The sequence below is a fragment of the Perca fluviatilis genome, chromosome 8 (assembly GCF_010015445.1).
Source record: "Perca fluviatilis chromosome 8, GENO_Pfluv_1.0, whole genome shotgun sequence".
NCBI lineage: Eukaryota > Metazoa > Chordata > Actinopteri > Perciformes > Percidae > Perca > Perca fluviatilis.
The window spans coordinates 28874345-28897364 of NC_053119.1; the positions used below are offsets into that span (position 1 = coordinate 28874345).

Sequence of the window (23020 nt, forward strand, 5' to 3'; positions counted from 1 at the left end):
CGTCTGGTTGGTGTGTAACCACTTTTAATGGCAGCAGTTTAACACAGGTGATAGGTCGTTAGCTGATTACAAACATCTACGGTGGTCCTGAGAGGCTAACCTGACTCCGCCAGATGGATTGCTTCGCATTTGCTCGGCATATCCATCTGGGAACTTTCCGTTGGAGAACTTTTGGGAAGGGGCGAAAATACTGGTTAGCTGATTGGATAAACCATCTGTCTATCACCTATGTTGGTGATAGACGGGCCAAATCAACCAATCAGATCCACGAAGCGTATGAAAATACAACCACAGGCCCGCCCCTGCTGCTGCAGGCAAAGCATAGCTCGTTAGCTCAGCATGCAAGCAACATGTCGGTAAAGGATATTTGCCGTTTGTGTAACGAGAATTTAGGAATAAAAGACACCATTTCAGGTTCCCGGTCCATATTCCAAAAGAAGGATCCAAGAGAAAAAAGCATTAGCGAGCGGCTAACAGAATTAGGGCTACTGCTGGCTGAAAATACTGGTTAGCTGATTGGATAAACCATCTGTCTATCACCACCTAACCCGCCTCAAAAACAACGCTGATTGGCCCGTTCGTTTGGCAAACTGCTCCAAATTTTCTCTATCTCAAGATGCCAGACTGATCTGCGAGTGGAAAACTGGAGCTCGCGAGATCAGGATGGTCTCACGAGGCTACTGAGAGGCCACAGCACGCAACTAAAAGAAAACGCACGCAAATAAAACAGCACGCAAATAAAACACAGCACGCAACAAAAAGACAACGCACGCAAATAAAACACAGCACGCAACTAAAAGACAACGCACGCAAATAAAACGGCACGCAACTAAAACAGCACGCAAATAAAACAGCACGCAACTAAAAGACAACGCACGCAACTAAAAGACGACGCACGCAAATAAAACACAGCACGCAAATAAAACACAACACGCAACTAACGCAACTAAAACACAGCACGCAACTAAAACACAACACGCAACTAACGCAACTAAAACACAGCACGCAACTAAAAGAAAACACGCAAATACACCACAACACAACGGAAGTGTTTCCAGGGGACCCTTTTAAGTGATGCACACATGCCTCAACCATTGATGTTTCCAGTACATAAACAGACCAACAATAGGACAATTTTAACCATTTTCTCCAATTTATTCATCGCTAAATTCACTTCTGAGAACGTTTTAGGCGAGAAATAAACTGTTTACATTTCGAACATAGGCAGGCTTGTGAAAATCGTTGACAATTTGCCTCAAAGTTTTCAGAGTTGAGAATCTCCATAAAGTGACGGGACAGCCAGCAGGCGGTGGTTAACGGTCTTTTCGGAGTTAAACTTCACAAGCGCCTGCAGGCTTAACAACCTCGCTGGCTGGCTGGCCGACACGCACGTGCGCGCGCGCACACACACACACCACAGCAGGCGGGGGAGAGAGAGAGATACCAGTTTCTCACTGGGATACTTGTTTAAATTATAACATAGACTATATACAGTACATTAGATTTGGTATTTAGTTCATACTTTTTTTGGTGTGTTGGTTTTCTGATTTATTGGAAGTTGAGTTTCAGTCTGTATGATAAATAAACAGTGGTACATAAAGTGGTAACATGCTATGGCATGTTATGGAGACTAAAGGGAAGACACCCACCTAATTTGAATTGCTAATTTCCATTGGTTGTCCCTGGGCATATATAGTGCACTACAATAATATAGAAATGATAATTCCACATAAGGGACACCTAGTGCAGGCCTACTCAACTTCAAACAAACTCAACTTCTAATAAATCAGAAAACAAACACACCAATAAAAGTATGAACTAAATACCAAATCTATAGCCTATGTCATAATTTAAACAAGTCTCCCGATGAGAAACGGGTATCTCTCTCTCCCGCGCCTGCTGCTCTGTGGCTGTGTGTGTATGTGCGTGTGTGCATCGGCCGGCCCCAGCCAGCCAGCGAGGTTGTTAAGCCTGCAGGCACTTGTGGAGTTTAACACCGAAAAGACCGTTAACCACAGGTTCCCGTTGATCTTATGATGGACATGTGTTGTGATATTTAAACAAACGATCCATCAACGGCGAAATAAAAGCCTCTCATTTACGAGAGCGGTCTGAGAGACCTCCAGCTTAGAGCGGGGTCTCTGAGCATTCCTGGCCGAGCGACGAGCTGCCATCCCTGGCAGGCGCCTGCTGGCTGTCCCGTCACTTTATGGAGATTCTCAACTCCGAAAACATGGAAAAAGGTAAATTCAACCTTTTTTCAAAACCCTATATTCGAAATGTAAACAGTTTATTTCTCGCCTGAAACGTTCTCAGAAGTGAATTTAGTGATGAATAAATTGGAGAAAATGGTTAAAATGGTCCTGTTGTTGGTCTGTCTGTCTACTGGTAACATCAATGGTTGAGGCATGTGTGCATCACTTAAAAGTGTCCCCTGGAAACACTTCCGTTGTGGTGTATTTGCGTGCGTTTTCTTTTAGTTGCGTGCTGTGTTTTATTTGCGTGTGTTTTCTTTTAGTTGTGTGCTGTGGCCTCTCAGGGCCACCGTAAACATTAGAAATCAAAGCGATCTCCTCTGTTTACAAACATGGCCACTTATTAGTAAGCATGACGCAGCATTTTCGCCAGTCAGTCAAATTGTTGTATGTTGTTCGCTTGCCACTGCTGTGCCACTGTTGTAACACCTACAACTTTCATACAATATGGCTATTATTCAACTTTTAAAGATATATTCATTAAAACCATTATCACTTACACATTTCTTACAACTTCACCTTCTTCTTACACATTTTAACCAGCAATCCAGTTTAGCATAAGCTTTAAAAAAAAAAAATTACACATTAGTGGTGTTATTCAACTAGTCAATGAAATTCATACCAATTAAAACAATTCCCAATTTTCCAACTATTCTCACTACTTCAACTTAATCTTACAGATTTAAGTTATTAATCCAGTTTAGCTTCACATTCAGCATTCACACACATTTTCCGCGGGAAATGCATTTTCTAGTTTTAGTTTTATTTCTTTTTCACTACTCTAGAGAGGTCTGTTTAAGAAGCTGTTCATTAATCCTAACTACATGTGCTGTGTGTATATGTTGCAGGTCTTCGTCTCGCTCTTCATCCTATACAGGCTCTGGGTCATCTCGTTCCCGCAGCCGCTCTTCCTCATTCAGCTCCTACTCCAGCCACTCCTCCCAGCACAGCTCCTTCAGTGGCAGCCGCTCTAGGTACGCAAATGTTTGTTGGTCTGTCTGTGTATATCTGTTTGTGTATCTCACTACACCTAGCTGTTGAATTTGCACAGTAATACAGTCTTTCCTCTATTCTGTACAACCTGCAGACATGTTTATGCAGAGTTTTTTTTTTTTTATTGTTTATTTTAAAGTTTGGCTAAAGTTCAATATTCACTGTGTATAAATAAACACACACATATATAGATAGATAGAGAGATATAGATATAGATGGATATAGATATAGATAAAACATGTCACTGAGCATTATAACATAAAACCCCATCAAAACGGTTCTATATTCTTAAACAAGGATGAGAACATACATATTAATTGCCAGCAATAAGTGTTTTTCTTTTAATAAGCATGAAACATTGAATAGTCAAACACAGAACATTTATCACAAAAGTTAAATAAAAAAAAAAAATCAAATGAAAAAAATTCAGTACTTTCCTGTAAACTGAAATGTCTGATATGCCTCAGTTCAATAATGGCAGCATCTACATATTGCACCTTCTACAATCATGTTAAAAAAGGAATAACATTTTTTATTACAATATCTGCTGAAAATAGGACATTTCTGGAAACAATCTGTGATATGACATTATTCCAGCATTTATCTCATGAAAAAAATATAAATATAATAATAAAGAGGAATAAAAAATGTGAAACCAAATGTTACACCAAACATTCAACTGCGGTCTTCACGATTAGCTGTTTGCATTCTTTCAAATCTCAATTTCGATTTGAAAATGATTAATCATTCAGCCCTAATGTTAAGTAAAGGTTACTATAGATCGGTAATAGGTGAGTAAGCACTTAGAGAAATAGTCTGGAATATTTGCTTATTTGCCCCCTTGCTGAGAGTTAGATGAGAAGATCGTGATGACTCATATTTACTAGAGCCAGGAGACACTTAATCATGTTAAATTATAGACTATAAGCAGAAGAAAACAGCTAGCCTACCGGATGGCATAAATGACAATAAAATAAAGTTGATATTGTACGGGGGGTGGAAGCTAAATGCTACTAAACTATTTCTTGGCATTAAGAAACTGTACCGTAAATTCTCATTGTGGTGGTGCCCTTTATCTACCTCCTCTCTAGAGAGAACCAGGCCTTTCTTTGAAACAGGCTGATATGAGAGACAAGTGTATTTTAACATGTTTTAGAAGAAGCCCAGCTGTTTTCTGATTTGTCCCTGTGTCAATTTGTCTCGACAAATTCAGTATAATACATTTCTATAGCACCAATTCCATCAGTATGACAATGAAATTATTCATACTCAATGTTCTGCTACTCTATAGTTTGTTTAGCGTAGTTTAAGGAATATTAAGACATTTTATTTTATATCTTGTTTTTTTAATCCGTACAAAAACAAATGTCCTGGGGCCTTGCGGTTTCAACTGAAAACAAATCTACAAACCTGCATATCAGGCTCTTACTGTCTGACTGGCACTGACAACACCTGTAGACAAAATTGGAGGTTTATATATTTCAAAAGTGTGACTTAATTGGAACGTAATGTGGGAGGGTGGTCATCCAAATTCAAGTTTTTGAGTTGAGTAAATGAGGCAAAAGTATTAATATGAAAATCAACAGTTATTATAATCCTATGTCATGTCCTTAATAAGAAACCATGTATGAAATGTGTGGTTGTGGTAAATACAGTAACTGTCAAAATGCTTGTTTCTGGAAAGGCAAATGATTTTCTTATTTATTTCTTAGTATATAAGTTAGTTATAAGAGAACTTCTAATTGTAATGGTATCTTTTGTTAGAGAGAGAGAACTTTCCTGTAAAGAACAAAGGCAAAGCTATTGCACTTGCGGCACAGCATACCCAGAAGGTTCTGGGTTCAAATCCAGGTTGTTCCGGGTCTTTCTGTGTGGAGTTTGTATGTTCTCCCCATGTTTGCGTGGGTTTCCTCCAGATGCTCTGGTTTCCCCCACCATCAAAAAACATGTACTAGGTTCTCCAGTCAGTGCCCTTGATCAAGTTAGTCCCCAGGGGCTGTAAATGGCTGCCCTTGAAGCATGAGTTAAATGCAGAGAATGAATTTTGTTGTGTATGTGACAATAAAGTACCTTTACACCTGCAAGGGTGGGGAAACAGAACCCTTCAGGGCAAGCAATAAATCAGAGTGATGGCAAATAATTTTGAACAAAAAAACAAGATATAACTTGTTCATTAGTGAGCTTTAGAGTTGGTGAAAATGTTTCAGCTCATTGTCCTCATTGTCCAGCCCACAACTTAACGGTTTTGATTCACTCTCAAAGCGCAATTTTCGGCCACAGCAGGCAGCTGTTTTCAGTGTAAACCTCTAAAAACCTAATGTACACTACCTGCTTAGCCCTGAAAGGCACACAGACAAAGATAGCAACTAGTGAACATAGTGGAGCATTAAAGCAACACTAGAGAACTTTTCCCGCTCCGGTCCCCCTACAGGTTTGAAGTGGAATTGTCCATTACATTACATTATGCAAGTTTGCCAGATTGGGTAGCGGATCTGTAGTTCGAATGAACTGGACAATGTAATGTAATGGACAATTCCGCTTCCAACCTGTAGGGGGACTGAAGAGGGAAAAGTTCTCTAGTGTTGCTTTAAGCAGTTGTAGATAATAGTCACACTGCACAAACAATAAACTCAGCATGTTTGTTGACTTCACACATGAGCTTTATTTCTTCAATTGCTCAGTTCAGCTCACACTTGAAAATGAAAGCACATCGAAGCGCAAGTCTTTCACTTATGCTTTTTTATGAGTGACCTAATGCAGCATTATAAAACCATTGTATTCTTGTGTAATGCGATTTGTGATAATGTGTCATTTTTATGACTACTTTACTGTTGATTTATAGGTCACGGTCGTTCTCCACATCCCCCTCACCGAGTCCAGCAGCACAGAGGAATGCTAAGAACAAACCAGATCTTCCCCCTGTGTTACCTAAAGGGTAAATCTTAAGCACTTACATCCATTTAATCCATATTCAGCCATGTTTCTATTATCTGCTTCTATCCTTGTTTCTCCTTAAATGCATATTCTCTCATTAGTATCATAAGTGTCCACTCTTTTCTTTTTGCGTGGTAGTACATAATGTAAGTCATAAATTGTCATAACAAGGCACAATGAAGTCCGTAGTTTGGGCTTACTCAGGCATCACATTGCATCATGCCTGTTTATTGATTATTTATTGATAATTAGCTAAAGCATTGCATGTGCTCTGCTGACATGCTAGTTGCCAGCCCATGCCTGCCCATCACTGTCTGCATGCTTGAAAAAGTGCCTTTTCCATCCCGAAGCATGCCGCTGAAGCCGGGTGCCATGCCCCCTCCTCGCAGGGACAAGCCTACCATGAAGAAAGCTCCCAGTCCTCCTCCACCTGGTGGACCGCAGGGCAGGCCCTCCAAACCCCTGCCGGAGGGAGGGAAGCCTCCCACCAATCACCGGGAGGCTGGAGGTACAGGTGGCGGGACAGGCAGTGGTGGAGCGGGTAGGCCTCTGCCTCCAAGGGAACCTGGAAAACCTTCCAACCCAAGGGAAGGCAGGCGGAAAGAGCGGCAGCAGCATCCTCCACGGAGGTAGGTGCCTCACCTTCAAGCGCTCGGCCCATTTTGACGCAACAGTACAACCGTGCTGTTAAAATAAAAAGATGATTTTTTTACATTAACACCTACGGGGTCAGATTCAACTCAAAATTGTTTGAATTACATTAGGTTGCGAAAGGAATTTGATTTATGGCAATAATCAGGAAAAGGCAAAGTTCTGTTCCAGTTAGTCTATGCAAACTTGAGAGCCTGTTACTAGACAACTGTTTGGGGCACTCTAAAGTTGTGACATTGTCACATTTCAGTTGACATGTTGCACACCGTGTGACTGGCGGAAGCAGCGCCGATTGATCTGCTGCACCAATTAGTCTGCTGACCTCTACTGTGGACGCCTACACCGAACATACATATATCTTTTTTTAATCAGCACAAAATGTGATTAAGGTAGACTTAAAAAATGGATTGCCACAGCATTGCTGAACTCTTTGAACGGTTACAGTTTAGTGGTGGAGACAATCTCTTCGTTTTCAGGGAAATTAATGAATCTCTAGATCTTGTTAAAGACATGTAATAAGTTTTTAGTCACACTGAACTGAAGGCCTGGCTAGGTTCAAAAATGTGTAATGTGATCACAGCGTGGGCATGCAGGAAAACTGTCTGGGTGCTGTGTTATTTGTTTCAGTTGCGTGCGTGTCTGTGCAAGAATGTTGGCCTTCCTGCATGTTTGCTTGCCAGAGTCGCATTTGCACGGAAGTATGTCAACAGTGGATGCCATTGTTGAACAGATTAATTTGCAATAAGCAGAACTGTATTGCCCCACACATTTACATTTGCATATTTGAGTGTGTGGCAAAAAGTTATACTGCAGGTGTATCCCACAGGGGAAGACCATAGAGATTGGGTATCGATGAGAGAGTGGGTGGAGGGCTCGAGGAAAAACGCGTTGTGTTGTGTGTGTGTGTGTGTGTGTGTGTGTGTGTGTGTGTGTGTGTGTGTGTGTGTGTGTGTGTGTGTGTGTGTGTGTGTGTGTGTGTGTGTGTGTGTGTGTGTGTGTGTGTGTGTGTGTGTGTGTGTGTGTGTGTGTGTGTGTGTGTCGCCAGAGAGGAACAACAGTTACAGGGCAGGGAAGAACCTTAAGGGTGTGATACTTTTTTAATCTCTACGTGTGGGTGTTAGCGTGGGCTGATTGGGTCACACTGTGGAAACCATCCTGGAAAACTAGTTCCAGCATGTTTATTCTGCTGTACCATACAGTGACTACAAATAGTAAGCCTCATGGTATATTCAAAGTTATTGTAAAATACCCTCTTACCCTATTTTTTTAAGTATCTGTTTAGGCACCGGCACCTTTTTAAAAGTATCGTTTTAGCATCGGTATCGTTTATGGAGGCAACGCTACCAAGGCCGAGCGACGTGTAGTTAAATTTTTCGAGAGGTGCATGTCATGCTACGGCGTAGGGTCCGTGTCTCCACGTACCTATGTACGTAGCCACAGCGTTGATTTAACGCAGAAGCATAAATCACTAGTGTTGGGTACCGTTTAGATTTTTACGATTCCGATGCCGAACCGTTACAACGATTCAGATTCCTAAAACGATTCTTGAAAAACTGAAAAATTACATCAAAGAATTTTTTATGGAGTTTTTTATTTATTTATTTTTTTATTGGAAATTATTTAAATTTAACAATATTAACGTTTTAAAGTACTTCAATATATATATAATAAGTAAACCTAAGTCACCTAACACATGACTACAGTAATTTAACAAATAACCGTTACACTATTACAACAAAATAAATGTTGAGTTGGTGTGCCAACCAGCTTCAAACTTTAGCGGTTCTTTTGCAGAAAAATGACCATATTTGCCTTCTCTGGCAAGATACTACACCTCTCCTGATTTATGGCATGTCCTGCACAGGAGAAACCTCTCTCAGATGGTGTCGAAGAGGCCTGTACACACAGGTATGAGTTTGAAAGGGCAGACAATTTGGGGACGCTGTCCTGCCTCCCCCACCACCAGGCTACACGGTCTTGTCCTGAAAGATACACTAGCAGAGCAAATGTAATATGTTTACTAGCGAACACATGTAGTGAATGGTTAATATGCTTTTACGTCCGTTTTGGTGAGCCTAGAGTGAAAATATGGCATTTTAAAAGTAGCCTACATTTACGATGTAGCTAACGGTAGACTACGGAGAAAGTGTGATATTTGTATGTCCCTTTCGGAGCGTGTACAAAAAGCAGTCTATCAGCAGTGATTGTAGAGTGCATGTCCGAGAATAGCGCAGACACACGCTTCACACCGCGAGCGGGCACGTGCGCCACTTGGCAGAAAAGGGACAAAGGAAAAAAAGAGTCTGCTGCTGTCCGGAGCGACAGAGGGAAAATATTTCAGTCGGAACCAAAATCAGGAACCGAAATTTGCGCTCTAATCCGGTCCGAATACTACCGTTTGTTATCAAACCTACCACCGTTTGCGTAGGAAACCGGTACCAAACCCTATAAATCACACTTAAGATTGACACAACTAGTAATGTGAGCAGCAATGCAGGGCTCCAGGCTGCAACACATTTTGCGCAAATTTTTTTAAGACTGAGCGAGTATTTTTTACAACTGGTTGCACACGTGTGACATGCAAATTTGCTGACTGTTAACTTTTTATTTTATTTCATGTAGAAAAATGTGGAGAGCGAGTCTGCCAGAGTTGGCCAATGTGTGTAGGAGGGGGCAGGTTCGTGAGTAGTCAAGTGCGTGGGTAACGCATGTATGTGATTTACACTCGTGTGGACGTTTAATCACTTTAGGTATGATTGCTATTTCAGTGTTAACAAAAAAAGACAGAGAGGAGGGAGGGAACGCCTGTATGAGGCAGAAGCAAAAATACAGCACATTGACAATAATAATTCTTTGTTTACATTTCTGAATTTGTTAAGCACCATTCAATTCATTTCATGTTTATTTGAATAGGGACAGATGCTTAGACATAGACATTTGTGCAACAAATCTCCAATATACAGCATCACAGCATTTATTGCTATTGCTAATTTCCAATGCCTGTCCCTAGAACAGCTTTTAAACAATTAAAATGTGACTGTGAACTAAAATATTACAGCATATTGTAGTTTCTGTATTTATTACTAAAGCATTTATCAGTAATACAGTTAAAATGGGGGAAAAAGTTAAAAATTGCATTGCATGTCGATTTAAGGTGTGCGGCCCTAACTTTTCTCCCTGTGCCCCTAAAATTTACAGTTGGGGGACTACAGTGCTACTAGTAAAAAAAAAAAAGCCCTGCAATGTGATACATTTAATTAGGTTCAGCTTGGTCGCTTTGGAAGCAGACTATGCTGCCCAGGATGCGGTACACAGAGGAGAAGGGCAACCTTTGTCACCAGGGCTGCCCAGCGTCTTAACTCCAACCTCCCTGATCCAGCATCAAATTTGTTCCATGTGGAGGTAGAGACATGAAGCAAAGATACTGTGTGAGGTGAAAGGGATAGGTGCATGCCAGAAAACAACGCAAAGTTAGTTATTGTAGTTGGCCCCGCTGATATGGTCTGCTCACCAACAGGCAGCTGCAGCAGTGGCTTTGAAACACACCATGGTGCCAGTTAAGGTACATAAACACGCCCCCAATTGCTGCAAGTTTGACAAAAATGTAATTCCTTCTCTTTGTCATACCTCAGTTACAGACATACATGTTTTAAGATTCACTGTGATTTAAGTGCAACACATTGGCAGCACATAACATGTCAATGCACCTGCACCCATTTCTTCCTGTGTGGCCACACACTGGAGGCGTTTTGATGCGCATCATCGCAGGATATACCACTGACCTATTTTCCCAGTATCTTCACGTGTCATCTACCTAGAAGAGCAGTAATTTCATCACATTTGCTCCCCGGATTGACATCCCGAATACTATACGAGGGCTTCCCCACCCCCGCACTCATGCCTGTACAGGTGCAGCGATACCTGTGGTTTGTGGCTGTATCTTGGATTGTTATCCAGTAGTAAAATATTTAAGGGAAAACTTTCAACAGGTACCGATTTGTCAGCCATCTGTTGACAATTTGAAGATCCTGTTCTTTTGTTTTTGGATTTCACGTTGATGTTTTGTAGTGCAGTCTTTCATAATTTCTTCTACCTAAAGTATACTAAACTTTACTGTGTGTGTTTGTGTTTTTTAAGTTGTATAGTTTAGTATACTTAAGGCAGAAGTTTTAACAGACATCAATTTTTCAGCAATGTGATAAAGATTTGGATTGTGTTCTTTAAGCAGCTGTTTTTTTTTCTTCATCTTTCTGACATCTTTCATCTATTTATAATATTATTACTATTTTATATTTATTTAAATGGAGTCTGGTGGGTTTGCTTGCTGTGTGTTTTTTCTGTTCAAGAGCCCAATGTAGGTTTTAGATTGGGTGGGCTGTATGATCATTGTCCAAAGTTTGACTTTTAGTGGAACTAGCACTAGGAACTGCTCATAAGCGAAAGATTCGTGCTACCCATCAGCCGCACTGAACTGCATGCTGGAGACGTGTCTCGTGCCAATAGAGGGGACTAAGAGCGGCAGTGCAGAGAGAATTAAACAAAACTTATTTTCATACGTTTACGTTCTGACGCTGGGTTTTTACCACTACCACTCTGCAAAAGGCAGACTAGTGACTATCCGGGCACCCACTGCCAGCGGACCGTTCAGAAATGAATTGAACCGCTCTGCTTTTGTTGAAGCTGCCTGTGAACATCTTAGTTTTATACAGTCAAAACCCAGCATAAAGCACTGAGACAAAACGGTTGTTTTTAATTTTTTTTCAAAGTGTACGTTGAACATAGGCGGTGACCTGTGACGACTGCCCCACTGTCATTTCGTACCAATCACATAATTTGTCCCGACCCGGCTGTTAGCGACCCAGGTTGTGCGCGATTGAACATTGAAATCGACTACCCTGATCAAACTCACCTCGCTACCTGGGTCCCGAAGCTGAGTAGATCGAGGAGGGTTAACCCATTCAAACACACAGTCGACCTGGGTACAACCCTGATTGAGCCATTGGTGTGAAAGGGGTATTAGTGATTGGTCAGGGCTACTGCAATGGGCTGGTGGAACCAGTAGGACAACTTGATTTTTATAGTTTTCATAAAAAACTACTTGTTGTGTTCTCACTTATGTGTCTGTGTCTTCCAGGCGAACTGTCAGTGGCAGTGTTAGTGGAAGTGGTAGCAGTTTTACTGGTTCTAGCTCCAGATCCAGATCCTCCTCCAACTCACGCTCCGGATCCAGAAAATCCAGGTACTTGCTGTGAACATCCTCACTGTCAACAGCACTGCAGTTTGCCAAAAACATCCTTTTTAAAGAGATGTTGTCGACCATATATTGCATTTTTTTGGGGGGGCTGGCGGGGGTTGAAACAAGGTATGAGATATCTTGGTATCAACATTAAGACTCAGCTTTATCTAAATAAGTAAGCTACAAAATTCTTCCAATTAAATGTTTACACAGTGCTTATATAACCCTAAGCAGCAATGAAAATGGACAAAGCCCGCTCACATTTATGTTGGCATGGTTGTGTTGAGGCAGGATACACATAATGTGGCTCTCAGTGAAGGGTTTTTGGAAAGAGGTTTTCTCTAGATTGTCTTCGACTCTGAATGTGAAAATACCACTCGGCCCGCTAATCTGCCTTCTAGGCAGTAGGGTAGAAAATATATAGTCAACACTTATTCAGCGTATCATCGCTTTGTCAGTTAAGCGAATAATTATGATGAATTGGAAAATTCATAAACCCAATTGCTTTAGCATCGACAATTGGTAAAAGGACTTCATGGATATACTGTCAATGGAACGGGCTGCATCAGCCCTCTATAAATAGGACGTGGAGATAAAGGACCCTGGATCTTTATAAGACTATTCTTGAAAAACTTTACATATAAATGAATCGGTCTGGTGTACTTTATATTGTAATGTTTGATAAGTTTGTGGTCTGTGGCTTGTGATTGTTTTGGCAGAAAAACAAATCAAAAAGAGTGAGAATTGAACTTTTTACAGTAAATGGTTTTGAGTTGTACTTTAAGAACTTTAGACAGAGTTTGGAAAATATTGACCCAATAATTACAGAGTCTAGGACATTTCCTGAACATATATTCTATAGTCACGTAGGGGGTAGACTGTAGGAAACATCTTCAACAGCCGTAGCTTTGATAAAAGTAGTCTGTGTAGAATTTTGATGTCTGCCACACACAGAAGTGGAATAGAAGAATCCTTGGTCAGTGTTGTAAGAGAGTGTGTGGCGATGACAAGGAAGTTAGTAGCAACGCTATAGCTGTAAACATGGCAAGGCAGTGTGTGTACAGTTTAGGCTATTTTTCGGTGATTAAATGCTCCAACTCCTCAAGAAAGAAGTCAAGTTTCTGTGTCTTTTTCTCACTTAAGGTGGACAGACCTTTAAGGTTGACCAGCTATTTTAGTAACAAGCTGCTCATACGAGTTTGAGTTTTCAGATTGTACCTAATGATCTGTTGCATTCATCTTAAGTCACTGTGTAAGTCTGCAAGCTAAATATAAAATATAAAGGTTTTAAATGTATATACCGTAGAATGGGTTATTGAAATTACACAGCCTAATATTTTTCATTCTGTGTTCTTTGCTTACATGTGCTGTCTCTTCTGGGCAACCCTCCAGGAAATCCAGGTATGCTAGTTGTTATTAAGGGTGTGCGTGCGTGTGCGTGCATGCATGTGTAGTGTGAGTGCAGACATGTGGGCGTGTTGTGCAGTGTACATACAACTGTGCTGACAGCACCCAGTCAGCAGTGCCTCAGTTATCTTCCCTGTGTGACTGAGAATCAGCAGCTCACGGTCAACCTGTTGTCTCTTGCCGCAGGTCGCTGAGTGTGAGCAGCGTGTCATCGGTGTCATCGGCATCGTCCAGCAGCAGCTCAGTGCGTAGCGCCGACTCAGATGACATGTATGCTGACCTGGCCAGTCCGGTGTCCTCTGCCAGCTCCCGCTCGCCCACACCAAATCACCCTCGCAAGGAGCGAGGGGCCGTGCGGGACCGGCCTCCACATGGCAGAGACAGAGACAAGAACAGGGGTTAGTGTGGGCAGCAGGCTGATACACAGAGCACAAATCATACATTCTCAAATAAACCGGTATTCAAGGCCAAGTCTCAAATAATAGCCACCACAAACAAGTAAAGGCTGGGATACAAAACATGGAGGCGGCTTGAATTACCTGTACCCCATTGGCTCCTAGGGCAGAAACATGGTCCACGCAAGAATGCAAACGCAAATCACAACACCTGGCACAAACGCGCAACCTAGAAAAAAAGAAAACATACGATGGGATTAAGAAGGATTTGTCTGAATGAAGTTTCTTTTGTAAACTGGTCAGCGATGGTAGTTTTGAGCAGAAGTTAACCCAAACGGAAGGGTTGCTTCATGGTATAGCACCCCTAGCGGCAACGCTCCAATTGCAGCACTCGCGCTCACGTTGCATTACGATTTTCAAGTAATACACTACAGGATGCAAAAAAAGTGTTAACGCGACCTTGTGTAGCTCAAAGTGTCTGGGTTTGTGTAACTGCATGGGCCATGTTTCTGTTCTTGTGGTTAATTCAGCTTAATGTACTGTATTTCCATAGCACTAATTTAATAAGAAAACAGTGTCTTGTCATACTGGTCACCACTGTGCTGCTGTTTTTCTCTCTTTTTTTCATTCACTTTCATTCACCAATTAATTCCAGTGGCTTTTCCAGTGTTTTTTTATGATCGTTGATGAGCTACTCTCAACTAAACTCAGCTGTAGATATTTCAAAGTAAAAGCCTATCAGAAAAGTTAGGGCTTATGCCCATTGCATGACTAGAAGGCTTTTAGTATAAAACATCCGTTTGATAAAACGTCTGACCGACAGGGATATGTTGCTTTTCCTAATGCTACATTTGGTTTATCAAAGTCATGAGCAAAGCAACATAGTACAGAAAATAAGCACAGCAGAAACAAACAAGTTTCCAGATTGCGCGTATCGCCGTTATTTAAATAACGGCCAGAAGTCTACCCAAAAGGGATTTTTGTGTTGGCGCAACGTCACGTGATTCGATCTATAGTGACACTATCTGGCCAAATTGCACCAAATTCGACACAAAGCAAGTCATTGGGTCCCCAACAATACACCCACTGAGTATGAAGTAGATCATATTAACAGATTCCTTGCTTTATAGTTAGATGATTAGCATTGCATGGTTGGTCAGTTCTTATGTCTTCTGTCCTCATAGCAGAGAGACCTTCAAAGAAAGATGAACCCTTCAGGGAGGACCGTAGGAAGATCGACCCATCTGGTGCCCCACCTAGAGGAGCAAACCCCATGCCCAGATCAGGACCTGGTAGCAGGGGTGGCCACCCTGTACATCCCCCACCTGGAAACATGGGGCCCCCAGGAAGCTACGGGGGTTCAGGTTCCCATAAAGACATCAAACTCACCCTCCTCAATAAGGTTTCTATTGCTTCTCTTTCCAATTTTAAAGGGTCTGTTTCTGTCTTGTCAAGAGTCATATTTAGGAAGCCACTGCTCCTAGGCAAGAAATAGTAAACCACGTAAATGTAACGCTACCACTAATGCTTATTGAAATTTTCCCACGACGCTTTAGAATGTTTTTTTTTTTTTTAGTTCTGTGGTGTTGTAGTTCTTGCTTTCGCTAGTCCAAATATAATTTGCTGTATTACGACTACAAATGAGACCAACATGCAACTTATATTACAGCCAATCTAGACACCAGTCCTATAATTCCGATGAGGAAATTGGGGAATTGTTTCTCTGACTTCTTTTATGATGTCTTGATATAGGTCTTACATTTCATTCATAATAGTCTTAAAAAGGTCTTAACAGGTCTTAAATTTGACTTGGTGAAACCTGTAGAAACCCTTGTTTTACACTTTGGTTTTTGTATGGATCACACAAACAAGATAAAACATATTTTCTCTGAAAAGCACCAGGTAATTCTACCTGCAAATGACTTGAAATTGTACTTGACTTTTTTTGCACTCTGATGTGAAAAAAAATCAGTTGGACTCAGACCTCGCTTCTTGAATTACATTCCTTAAATGTCACTCCTTATTATCATTGTCGTTTTCCAGCAGCAGGGCGATAGGGGAAACAGGAAGAGGTACCTGCCTTCAGACAAAGACAGGCCAGGTTCCCCCGCCAGCAAGAGAATGGCCATGTCTCCAGACAGAGGTGAGAAACATGTTGACAAATGGCATCCACAACTGTTCACTCTAACACAAATGTTAACATTCAGCACTGCAACCAATGCATTTCATGTTGATTAATGACATAATTGAGATAGCACTAACGAATATTTCAAGATCAATTAGTCTGCCGGTTATGTCACGCAGAATATAGTTTCAAAAGGTGGGAAAATCCTAAATAATAGCTTGTTTAGTCCAACCAACTGTCTAAAACCCAAATATATTTAATATACTACATTTAAAACTAAGCTGGAAGCTGAAACCATTGTATTTCTGCATTTTTGCTTAATGTACTGTATATATTGGGAAATAGTGTACCAGCAAGTATAGCTAAAACAATTAGTCAATTAATTAAATGGCCAAAAATGAATCCGCAACATTAAGTGGCTCATAAGGGGTTACAGGGAGCTGCACCAATAAATAAAAAAAGTCACAGACGTCTCCATGATTTCATTACTTCATGTTCACACATATCCATCTACAAATATACCTCGCCCAATGTGGAAGCTAAGACATTTCATGAAAAGTGAAACAGCTGTTAAAGAGATTTACAGCTGTTAAAACACTTTAGTATTAACAGCCTCAATAACCCTGAAACTGGTGTTTTTCAGGCCGTGATAAGAGGATTCTTGGCCGACCCCCACTCTCTCCTCGAATGGATCGGCCCAGAGGCCAAGGGCCCCGACCCATGCCCCCCCAAGGAGACAGGTTTGTGCAACCTTAAGCATGTTATTGCTGTAGGACTGTCATCTTTATTTTTAACATTTTATTATACAACATCAGCAGTCAAAAGTAGCAACAACAAAAAACTAATTTAAAAAAGGGTGTTTAAGCTCGAGTGCGGAAATTCTTAAGTTGACTTTTATTTCTGACACATCATCCATATCGTCAACAGTGATCATGTTAATTTGGGAGTTTTCAGAGCATGAAGTTTGCTTGACAACTTAGTGTTTAGCCCAAATGAGGAACAAGGCACAGAAGTTGAAGCACACAAATATTACACCACCTTTGCGTAATAATAATACGCACTGGCTCTTTCACAAATTTCCCAGTATGAAAGAGGTGCTTTGTAATAGGGCTTCACTGAAAATGGGTTCCATTAAGATCCCGGGGATGGAGGGAAGACAGACTATTGTCATAATTTCGAGTCATATTAGGTTCCGTGGTAGTTGGCAGCATTTGTCATCTTGTTAATAAAGCCATTTTCACATATGAACTCCACAAACTGTCTGAGGAATCAAGTTCCAGTATAGTCCAGAGTTTACCTAGCACGCAACAGGAGATTGTTTGTGTCAGTTCTGTGGGAAAGTACTGGACTTAGCTTCCGGGTCATAAAAGTTAATGCATTCTATCTAGTGTCCAGCAGTGGGCGACTCCACTGGTTGCAAAAGTCCAATTGGGTAGAAGCTTATATGGGAAAATGAGCCTACTTCTCCCTTGATTTATTACCTCAGTAAACATTTTCATAATGAGTTAATGGTCTCAATTGCTAGTTTGAAGTCTCTCTCTTTTTTTCTTTTTTTTTGGAAATACATTTTTTTCCAAATGCAAATAAACAGGCAAAAGTGCAACATTATCATTTAGACAACCAATATACAGCAAAGCACACTATACATATTTGGGAAAGCAAAGCATCACAAATACAAACATGTAACAAAAAGGAAATAAAAAATTAGAGTGAGGACAGGTAGATTGTTATTGGTTACAAGCACTCGGCCAATACAAACATAAAACATAATGCATCCCTAGCATATATACAACCACAAGCGCTCATACTCAGGTATTGGTACACGTATATTAACACTAAGGTAAACCTAAACCCAACAAACTCCATTTAAAAAAACAATACCTTTTACTGTGTGTATACGGCCCACATATTTTCACATGTAAATCTGTAAACTGTTTATTTCAACCAAAACTAGAGTTATTGTTGGAAGAGTGGAAAGACGACCCAAAAGGGCTTTTCATAGTTTTATTTTCTTTCTGTCGACTTTGAATGAAGTGTATTTTACATTGCTAAAACTACTGTTTATTTACATTGAGTCTGGTGGCTTTAGCGAACGCAATTTTGCGGATGTTTTTATCTTTAAAAAAGGATCTTACTCCTAAACAGAAAGGTTAACCTCCTCAGAAATGCTTTCCATAATGTTGTCAGATACTTAGAATAATATTGTGAGCCTGTCAGTGGCAAAACAAGCACTTTTCTGAACGTAAATTGTAAAATTGTAACGTAAACTGAATGTGCTCAATTGCAGAATAACTACATTGTACAATTTCGACAGCAGCGGTCTTGCTTGATACTGGACTGATGTCAGTGATTGTTGTTCCCATCACTTTGGCTTAGGCACAAAACCGTAAAATAGGATCCAGGTTGAAAAAAAACAATTACGGCTCAACGTATTGCTGTGCATGCGGAACGACGGCGCTGGTATTTTCAGCTGTGCCATACTTTTGCAGCCAAATTTGATGTTAACAGTTATTTTTTTGTTGTTGCTGCATTTAATTCAATTTTATTTATAGTATCAAATCATAACAAGAGTTATCTCAAGACACTTTACAGATCGAGTAGGTCTAGACCACACTCACTCACTCACACTATAATATACAAAGACCCAACAATTCCAGTAATTCCCCCAAGAGCAAGCATTTAGTGCGACAGTGGCGAGGAAAAACTTCCTTTTAGGGAGAAACCTTGGACAGACCCAGGCTTCTTGGTAGGCGGTGTCTGACCGTGCCGGTTGTGGGTGTGATGAGCAGTGGCAGTAATAGTCACAATAAAGATAATGGAACTATGACTAGAAATAGTAGTTGTAGTATTTCATGGTGTAGCAGGGCACTGCAGGGCGTAGCAGGGTGTAGCAGGTCATAGCATGCCGCAGAGCAGGACCACGGCTACAGCTGCAACCAAGGCAACCCAAAAAAAAAAAACCCCCCCCCCCAAAAAGGGGGGGGGGAAATCTTATCGATTTAGTGAAACATACCAAACTTTTTTTTCGATTGCGGTTCCCTTAATGATACTTTTTTCGATACCATATGTTTTAAAATCCATTTCAACATCAACAAAAATACATTAAACACCAAAAAAAACCAATTCTCTTAACACTGCTCACTTAGATTAACATTAATAAAACTACTTAGGATTGGTATCCATCCCAACTTTAAAAATTAACAAAAAAAGAGAAACCTTTTTGACACAACATGAACATATTATAAATAATAAACAAATAAACAAATTACATTGTGTACAGGCTATATTGAACTAACTAAAATGCTCAGGAATGTAAAGAACAAAGACTTTTTAGAGCAAACTGCATAATGACACAAACCTTTAACAGTAAACTTGGTGACTGCCCTGTTGTCAACATTGAACTAATGAAGAACTAACTTAAGTGCAAAGGAATGTCATTGAATGCCTTGTTGCTGAAAGGTAGCCTGACAAGCCAGACCCACATCAAGATGTTGGGTCTGGGAATTCACCATTCGCAGGGCTCAATCTGGGGGGCGGGATGAACGGTTGTCTTTCAAATTCCTTCTGCACTCATAGCCAACCAGAGCAACGCTAGTTGATAGATTAAACTTTTGCCGTATCTGGTCGGCAAAACTCGCGGCCAAAGCTGATTCCAAAGACCGCTGTTCGCCAGCAGCAGCAGCCATCTTCTTTGTTTTCAAGTAGCAGGGAATTCACGTGAACCGTTGCAACTCTGTCGTCCTTATGTTAAGCCCGCCCACCGACTCTATACACGATGTGGTTGGCCTGACCAGAATTTGGTTTTTCCAGCTCGCAAGCCAACGGAGAGTTGCTAGACTTACCCTGGCTGCAAATTACATTTGCTGCCGGTAGGGTGCGTCTAGATTTCTAGGCTAGCTGAAAGGTGCTGTATAAGTAAAGTTGCCTTTCCTTACAACCTCAGCCTGTCAGTCAGTCATCAGGGCACAGAAACCACTGTTGTGCCTGCTTCTCTCAGAGGAAGTGTAAAACAACAGCATGCGACCGCTTTCGGCTCGCCATTAATATCATACACTAACGCTAAAGCAAACGCTATCTGTGTGAAGTTTTGAAAAACTGTAACCACACTTGAAACCACTTTATCGGCATCGCCATAACTCATAGTTTACTACGTCCGCACCTCTGCGCGCGCGTGTCGGTCGGCGATGCGCTCTGTGTCAATATGCAGAGAGGACGGATAAGCTTGCGCTCAGACGCTTTTCGAACCGAAATTTGGCACCGAAAGATATATAATTTTTGGATACTCATAGGATTTTTTTTGGTGCCATCAAAGTATCGACGTTCAGTGCCCAGCCCAATGCAGGACAAACCTGAGTCAGTTCTATAAGGGTCGGTAGATGAATCTGACAACTATGAAGAGAAGCAGAGAAGAGAAGGGGTGCCGTGTCTGGAGCTATACACCCTCCACCGCTGGTCTAGGCGAACGCTGCAACTCCTCACTCCCTAACTATAAGCTTTATCAAAGAGGAGAGTTTTAAGTTTACTGTTAAATGAGGTGACGGTGTCTGCCTCACGAACACAGACTGGGAGCTGGTTCCACAGTTATAATGGTTATAATTGGCTATTTCCTTTTTTAGTCCTAAATCGAGTCATGCTATCTGCCTTTATGAACTGATAGGAGTAAAAATGTGATCCTAACTCTAGCTTCTCTTCCACAGAAAACGTCCTCTGTCACCACCACCCAAGACATCTGGAAAAGGCCCTGTTGCGCCATCAGGCAAGCCAGCCGCCCCGGGCTCCACTTCGGCTGCCGGCTCAGGCTCCAGCTCAGGCTCTGGCTCGGGCTCCAACAAACCCAGCAACACACTGTCCCGCCGTGAGGAGCTGCTGAAACAGCTGAAGGCTGTGGAGGACGCCATTGCCCGAAAACGAGCAAAGATCCCTGCAAAATAAACGGAAGCCCGCTCTTCGCCTGTTCGCCTGCCTGCCAGTCTGCCTGCCTGCCTGTCTGGCTTTGTGCGCCAGGGCAACAGTGAGGGCCATGGGATTGAGCGTTTTTCCCCTGCCTTCAATGGACATGTAAAAATGTTGTATGGTTCATGTATAAAGGCCATTGTGTAAGTAAACAGGAAGTGGCGGCCACGAAAAACCATCTTCTGATTGTTTGCCCTCAGAGAGGTTTGGCTCTGCTCCATTCTAGAGTGTTGTTAACTCCCATATGCCCGACTTTAGCTCCCCTTAAAAGTATTTGAATGTCCACAGTTTGCCTCATCAATGAAAAACAGGAGAAAGCATTTGGGCATTTGGTGAGGTAGGGACATCTCAGGAATGGAGTGTACTTTGTGTAGACTTTGCAGTATAGAAACAGAAGGGTAGTAAGGAGCACTTGATCACTTGCTGCTCACTCTGTTCCTTCAGTCAAAAGGAAGCATCTTCCTCATCTGGTGTGATAACAGATTTATACACATTGAATCTACTACTTCTGTCTTTCTTTCTCTGCTCCCCTTTATTGTCTTGTAGTCACATATTTTCTTGTGGAGTGGTGTGACTGTTGGGTCAGCTCTACAGTGTACTGACAGCCTACAGGGCTTCACAGCGCTTTGTATAAATCTACAAATTCTTGAGCATTTGTATTCAGCCCCTGTAAGCGATCACGAGCCCAAGCTTTGTTCAAAGGGGGCCAATGTTCACCAACCATTGACTTCTTCTCTGTTTTAGGGCAGTGTTTACTGTCACACCTTGTACAATAATAGCAAGTCATCAACTTGTTTCAAGCTTATGATTATAGACAACAGTGATGTGAAGTATTGCTCTTTTTTTTTTATCTACAGCATTTTGTTTTCTTATTAGCTCTTAAGTGATAAACTGATGTTTTATTTGTGTCACATTTTTAGTTGGAGTGTGAGAGGTAGAACGGGACATTTAGAGACAAGATATGTCTTGCTTTTGTGACAAAAGCCTTCTAAATAAACTATTTTGATAAAGCGAAGGTCTGTTGCCTGTTTTTTCTCTGCTGTTGTGCAAGACAAAGGTGGTTTTTAAAAATGTACTGTTGCACATGTTTCTGGATGCATGTAGATAAATTAAGAATGTGGAAAATATTTACTAAAAAGAATATGTTTAAGTAAGTTTACTGTAGACAGGACAGCTTAGACATGAAAGTGTGATTGAGGTCTATCACCACTTTGGCCAGACTAAAATAACTCCCACTCACACAGTTTTTTAGTGGAATATCTCCAGGCGAAGAATCCTAATGACTTAGTGATCCCCTAACCTTTCCTTTTGCATCACCAAAAGGTTCACATTTGGGGTTTAGATAAAAAATGTCATGAATTTGATAAACAAACATTCCCATCCCATTTGATAGACATCCCCATCCCATTTTGCATGTAGGAATCCTTCCCTGTGACCTTTTATCTAAGCCACAAATTTGCTTATTTTTCCATAAGTTTGACATGACTGTATAAACCTCCCTGTAAGAGCACACCATTACCAGCGGAAAGATGTATCACATTTATTGCACACTGAAATGTAAGAATTCTGAACCATTCCAAGTTTTGAGTCAAAGTGTGTGGAAACCTTTTCACCTCACCCAGTCAATGATACATAAATGTATATTAGTCATATGTTGTGCATCACACCATGAAGGTGTCAGCCAGCTGTAACCAGTTCAACCACATTTTCTATTAACTATATATTATTAAAAATTTAAATAGCCCTTTCAAAAAGACTACGGTAGGATACAATACTATAATCAGGCTGTGTGTGTAAAGAAATCAACAAATTGCGTACAAAAATCAGTCAATTTAATGGAATCTCCCCAAACAGTAGAGTCTCTGACATAGACTTAGTGATCCATGCAGTGTTTTTGTGTGGAGTTCAACTTTGGTAACTGTGACATGCAAATATGCACTGTTGACCATTTGGAGTGTCCTGGACAGAGCCTGTAATTGAAGGTAACTGTTTTTTTTAAAAACCACTAGCCACACAGGCTTTTTACAAGCCAATTATTTTGCCTCATGAAGGTGTAATACAGGACATGCAT

The 23020-nt window shown here is 41.1% G+C and overlaps 1 protein-coding gene across 6 annotated transcripts in view; it reads left to right on the top strand.

Moving 5' to 3' along the window:
* The window catches only part of zc3h18 (zinc finger CCCH-type containing 18), a 56337-nt gene extending 34373 nt beyond the window's left edge, over positions 1-21964 (top strand). For 3 of the 6 annotated variants that reach the window (XM_039808302.1, XM_039808301.1, XM_039808306.1), the window contains exons 11-20: positions 3104-3229; positions 6091-6183; positions 6533-6811; positions 11968-12072; positions 13462-13470; positions 13663-13874; positions 15056-15273; positions 15915-16014; positions 16640-16736; positions 20694-21964. In XM_039808302.1, coding sequence (XP_039664236.1) covers positions 3104-3229; positions 6091-6183; positions 6533-6811; positions 11968-12072; positions 13462-13470; positions 13663-13874; positions 15056-15273; positions 15915-16014; positions 16640-16736; positions 20694-20928 — 1474 coding nt within the window. In that variant the 3' untranslated portion in view covers positions 20929-21964. The remainder of the gene's footprint in view (positions 1-3103; positions 3230-6090; positions 6184-6532; positions 6812-11967; positions 12073-13461; positions 13471-13662; positions 13875-15055; positions 15274-15914; positions 16015-16639; positions 16737-20693) is intronic. The other 3 variants (XM_039808303.1, XM_039808304.1, XM_039808307.1) reach the window with 3 other exon arrangements.
* The last annotated feature ends 1056 nt before the right edge of the window (positions 21965-23020 follow it).